Raw genomic sequence first — 6000 nt, forward strand, 5'->3', positions numbered from 1 at the left:
TTTACATTTTAACATGGAGTTTTTAATGAATATTTAAATTGATTTAATAGTAAACTGTTTTAGCTCTTACCTTTAACATCTAAATATGTTGGATGGACAATAACAGGGGATTGTTGTATGTAATGTCCACAGAAATACAGCCCAGAGTCCGATATATTCACTTGCTTGATTTTGAGGAAGATGTGAGAGATGTTGGACATCACTTCAAATTTGCCATTCTGAAATGACTTCACCTTAAAAGGGTCATATACTGAGGCAATTCTGCGGGGTTCAGATCTCTTGACCACTCTGAACCATAATATCTGAGTAGAAGAACTGGTGTAGTTTGAGCACAGCAGTGTAGCATCTCCATCAGGCCGGACCTCCACCGTAACAGACTCAGAAACCGAGGAGAAGATCCAACCTGAAACAAACCCACATTAACCCACAGGACCTGAACAACACCTTCAAATGAATTCAACAATATCCCAAATTACAGTTGGACTTACTGAGGCTGCAAAGGAGTAAAACAGTGTGTGAAGGGAAGTTCCTCATTGTGTGTGTGAGTCTGAACTGGCACGAAACCAACCAAGCTCCTACTTAAGGCCTGAGGAAGTGGGGCATGTATCACAGACTGTGTTGAAGGTAAGGCCATGTTCCACACAAATAGTTCTAGCCTTTTAGACTTCAGAGCAGGTGTGCAGCATCTCTACACTGAATACCTGAGCTATTGGTCGATCTACAGAGAAACACAAATAATTTATAAGTTTATGAGTAAAACCTCTTAACATAACCTGCTTAATTGAAAGTCAAAGTACAAATATCCTGCAAAATATACACTCAAGTAAAAGTAGAAGTATATAATCAATAATCTTACTTAAGTAAAAGTATTAAATGCTTACTTTACTGAGGAATTTACTTTTGAAGTATTTTTTTTTTTTCTTTTAAAGTAAAAGTAGTCATGCAATGGGTTGTCTGGACCTTATTATTACGAAAAAATTACATTTAAGTGAATACTTCTCATGTTCCTGTTCCTTGACTGTAGGACCCCCCCACCCACCCACACACACACACACACACACACACACACACACTGTTCTCATTGCACTTGCACCCTTTGCAGACTCATTCATTGCACAGACTCGCTAAACACTCTCTCTTGCACTGACTCCTTGTGGAAATTTAAAGTATTTTTTTTACTATTGTGTTTTTACTATTGTTGTTTTTAAGTTTGTGATACTGCTGGAACCTGTACATTTCCCTATGGGATGAATAAAGTATCTATCTATCTATCTATCTATCTATCTATCTATCTATCTATCTATCTATCTATCTATCTATCTATCTATCTATCTATCTATCTATCTATCTATCTATCTATCTATCTATCTATCTATCTGTCTGTCTGTCTGTCTGTCTGTCTGTCTGTCTGTCTGTCTGTTCTATTTTCTTTGACTTTCTATCTTTCTTAACTGTATCCCACCCTTATTCTCCCTGATTATTCACCTTACATTTTCAGACACTCAAAAGGGAATTGTCATCACTGGTTTCCTCACTGATGTCATCACTGGATTCTTTTAGCTCTTTCACAAGATATAGCGTTTGGATTTTATCAATTTTAGTAGTGGTGACACTGTTCAATTTAGTTTTTGTGTGCGTTGTGTTATTTATTTATTTTTATCCAATTGGGCAATTAACTTTTTATTTTGATCGGTAAGTGAAGCTATTTGAGATTCTGCATGCATTTATCTATCTATAAAACCAAACTGTAGGAGGTCCTGAAATATGTAAGAAACCAATCAAATACAGGAGTGTTGGTATAATGTGATCACATCTCTAGTCACAGACGCGTTCTGACAGTAAAACAGGCAGAAAGCACCACTTCAGGCCAAGCAGACCATGACATTGAGCTAGCAAGCTATCTTCTCTTACATAGCTAATTAACCAGTTTTATCCTACCATACGTCAATTCAATTAAATGAGCTTTATTTGCATGAATCAGAAAGAATATTTGCAAAGCTATATCAAACAAGTGGTGCCAGGCACAATAAACCCCTCCTCTTTCATGTATTTCACCCATTATAAGTAAATGGAAGATTTTAAAAATTCATTCAAAATTTGAACTTTGACCTACTATTCCCAAAATGTAATGAGATCCTTTCTGGGTCACTGGCAATCTATAACCTAAATTTGGTAAGAATTCACCCTATAGTTTTGCTGCTACAGACATCTGAAATTTCACCTATTATAAGTAAATGGGGAAAAAAGATTCTAAAAAAAATCATAATTTTTTTTTTTTTTACTTTGACCAACTTTTCAAAAATTTAATGACATGGGTGACTGGCAATCTATAAACCAAATTTGGTATGAATTCAACCAGTACTTTTGCTGCTAGAGTGTTAACAAACAAACAAACTGAACCAAAAACAATACCCCTTGTGTCCTCTTTAGGGGGCGGGGTAATAATAATAGTTTTGCTCTTACCATCCAATCAGAGGATGGATAAATGCTGACATTGGGGGCTGGCCCTGTGAGGTGAAACTGAAATCTGATAGGTTAAAGAAACAGTCCTGATGCTGTACAGTTTAAGTCACATGAGCCATCACTGCTCATTCTGAAGGCCCAGGGCAGATTAGATGAACCCCGGCAACACACAGAGACTGAAATCTGATTGGACAAAATATCTTACATCCACATACAGTGCAACCAAGAGAAATGCTAAGAAATGAAGAGAATTGTCTGTTGGGCATAATTTAATAACATTTCATGGAACAAAGATTACAATTTAGCCAGTACAGAAGGCCTTACTGGCCCTGACAGCCCACACAGTTACACATTACAGTATTTACAGGATCAGCTGGCATGAATCTGCTCTCCACTCTCTTTTGCATCCTAAAACTGCACTTTTTCATTTCATAAATTCATCCACTCCTTGGAATCTGTCACTACTACATGTGCTTCTTGCTGCTCTGTCTGACTTTAATCTGTAGGACTCTTTACTTTGTTTCTATTTGTGTGTTTACAGACCATTGTTAGGGTTTCAGGTTAGCGAGACTTTAAAAAAAAGAAAAGAAGAGATTAAGTTGCAAATATGAAGATGCAGCCAATAGTTCTAATTTGATCAAATATTCTATCTCACTGTTATGTGTGCGGCACAAGACAATGTGTGTGGTTAGATGGCAGCGGAAAGTCAGTCTTTGTGTGGTTTTATTTGGTTTTGGTCGATAGACAGAACAGTTTTTCAACCACAGTGGAAAGTTCCCAAGGAGCACACACGTAAATGCAAACAAACACATGCAGGTATAAAAGAAGATGGCAATATTAAAAGTTTTTCTGGCAAAAGGGTGATGGATTTCTTACTGGAACCTTCTTTGTAAGACAGGGTTTGGAGCTGGCAGAAGAAACAATGACTTTACTTGATAATCAAATGTTTAAGATGAACTCGTGGTGCCAGATTACCAAGATAAAGCATCACATCGGCTCTAATGTGTTCTAGTGAGTCAATCTAGTAGCAGCATAAATAACATTTGGCTCTTCCTGTCTGTTGCGTCTGGGTTGTGGACGGATATTCAGCGCAGCATAGTTCAGTGCCTCAGAGTTCAGATCCTGCAAATAAAAGCATAATCATTGTTACAGCTGATAAGAAAGAAGGAAACACATTATTAAAGACTAAAGTCAGAAAAAAAAATACTGAAGTATTAAAATTAAGTCACCTCTCTGTGTTGTGGATTGTGTTCCTCATTGTGAACTAAATGATAGTACATCTGGTCAGTTCTCTGGTATTCATTTGTTACAAAAAACTGAATAAAATATAAATAAACCAATGTAGAAGTACCTGTTCTAATTTTGTTGAGCAGAACAATGATGACCACGATGAGGAAAATGATCACGCAGCACAGAATTACACTGATGAACACTGGAAGCTTGGAATCTGGATCTGAATTAAAATGACAGAATAAACTTGGGTAAAAATCTGTTTAAGCTTTTTGCGATTAAACATGATAATCGCACAATCAAAGAATCATTATAATGCAGAATGAGGCACACAAATCCTGTTCACTATAAAGATTTCAAAGATCTAACTGACAATACAGTTAACCCATAAAGACCCAAACATCCACCGTTGACCAAAAGCATCTACTGATTTAAAATTCATTTACTAATCCTATTAACACATGTAAATAATTGGTGTAAAATTCAGTTTGTCACATTTTCATGGTCATCAGAAGTGACCCATTTGGACGTTCAGAGGCTCCGCATTTACCGTGGGAACATCGTCATCTTCTATAACATTGATTCACCAGTAAAACCCATGGAGTTTGATAAATGACAGTGGATGGAGACACTTGGTTTATATTCAGTTATTGATAGATTTGACTGAAAAAGTCACTTTTTCTTCATTTTTTTTTCTGTTTTGAATAACCTTTGACCTTTGACTTTATTCTGAGCTTTTATGAACATTTACATGAACAGTCAATTGAATATAGGAAAACAGATGATAGAGGATCGATTTTCACTGAAAAAATGCAGAATTCAGAGGATAATATTATAATAAATAGTGATAAATCACTTAAGAAAGGTTAAATAGAGAGAAAAAGTCATTTGGGAACTAACACAAAAGTCACATTGGGTCCTTGTGGGTTAAACAAATAAAATTAAGTTATAACATCCTGATTTTTTTCTAAGGATTTTTTGAGCATATTAATTACTTGTAATTCAGTATTTTAGTTATTTATTTATTTGTTTACCTTTATTTAACCAGGAAAACCTCACTGAGATTAAAAATCTCTTTTCCAAGAGTGTCTTGGCCAAGATGGGCAGCAGTACATTAAATAGTTAGACACAAACTTTCATACATAAAAACGAAAACAAGTTTTCAATACATAAAAACACATTAAGTCAAACCTTCCAAAGTCAACTTTGCAAAAAGTGCCCATGAGATGAAGACAAAGTGCGTCAGGCAAAACATCTGCAGCCAGTTTTATTGCAGTTAAAAATCCATAAGCCTTACCTTGAACATTTAAGTATATAGCACTGGCCATAATGGCTTTTCCATCGTTTCTTTTTTCTCCACAGAAGTACAGTCCAGTGTCAGATAAGTCCACATTATTGATTGTGAGAAATATATTAGACATATTAGATGCCATTTCATATTTCTCTTTCTCAGTCTGAAATCCTTCACAGAATGAAACGTTGTCATTGGAAGTCATCATCCAAGATATGCAGCTTGCATTGAATCTGTGGGTCATTTGGAACCAATATATATGAGTGGTTAAAATGGTGTAGTTGGTACATTGCAGTGTTATTTCTTCACCAGGTTGGATATCCACGGTGTAAAGCTGAGAGAAAATGACGGAGGTGAAACCTGAAACAGAGATTCAACTTCAATCTGTTCAATCCATTAAAAAAAACAAACCAATGCCGTCATAGTCACACAAAATCTGAAGTTTTAGAGCAGGAAAGAAGACTACAAGCTACGTTTATGGTAAATATACTTACAGAAGAGTAAAAATGTCACCAGGCTGAAGTTGATCATTGTGTGTTCAGATGGGACTGCACTGCTGCACTGTCTATAACTGCACCGTGCTCCAGTTGATGTGGTTGGAACATAAAAGGCGGGTGTTGACGTTTTATCATTGTTTAGGGGAAACACTTTTACAAATATAATGTGCAGATGAACAGCTACCAGGAAAACAGGAGAATTTAGCACAACACTTCAACATAATGGATGTACTTAATTATTTTCATTTAAGTCCAGATATCCCAAAATTGCTTATCAGGGTATTTTGGTCTTTATTAGGTTGTCATACCCCAAACCTCTGTAAGGATGTCACTTTATATGGGTTTGGGCAGCCTGAAATAGACCAAATCAGAGATGTAAGATAATCAAAGTTTAGCATTACATTAGCATGAAGCAAATATATGAACACCACAGTGTTAAATGTTCAGTTTCAACAATAGCTGGTTAGTTAGTTGGTTAGTAAGTTTCACAACACAAACCAAATGTTCCAAATATAATTA

General features: G+C 35.9%; 1 protein-coding gene across 1 annotated transcript; it reads right to left on the reverse strand.

The window, feature by feature from the left end:
- Nucleotides 1-2732: 2732 nt before the first annotated feature.
- LOC115438735 (uncharacterized) lies at nt 2733-5550 on the reverse strand. The gene is made up of 5 exons (XM_030162521.1): nt 5479-5550; nt 4991-5344; nt 3815-3916; nt 3693-3727; nt 2733-3585 (listed from the first exon to the last, which is right to left on the reverse strand). The coding sequence occupies exons 1-5, from the start codon at nt 5513-5515 to the stop codon at nt 3472-3474; spliced, it is 642 nt and encodes a 213-aa protein (XP_030018381.1). The 5' UTR covers nt 5516-5550; the 3' UTR covers nt 2733-3471.
- Between the last annotated feature and the right edge of the window lie 450 nt (nt 5551-6000).

The sequence above is a fragment of the Sphaeramia orbicularis genome, chromosome 18, assembly GCF_902148855.1.
Source record: "Sphaeramia orbicularis chromosome 18, fSphaOr1.1, whole genome shotgun sequence".
In the NCBI taxonomy this organism is placed as follows: domain Eukaryota; kingdom Metazoa; phylum Chordata; class Actinopteri; order Kurtiformes; family Apogonidae; genus Sphaeramia; species Sphaeramia orbicularis.

Bases quoted from the DNA above. Each gene is read 5' to 3' on its own strand.
- LOC115438735 (XM_030162521.1), bottom strand. From the start codon at position 5,515: ATGATCAACTTCAGCCTGGTGACATTTTTACTCTTCT. The intron at 5,345-5,478 runs GTAAGTATATTT...TCTCTGTTTCAG, and splicing joins GGTGACATTTTTACTCTTCT to GTTTCACCTCCGTCATTTTC. The intron at 3,728-3,814 runs GTACTTCTACAT...ACTATCATTTAG, and splicing joins GCTCAACAAAATTAGAACAG to TTCACAATGAGGAACACAAT.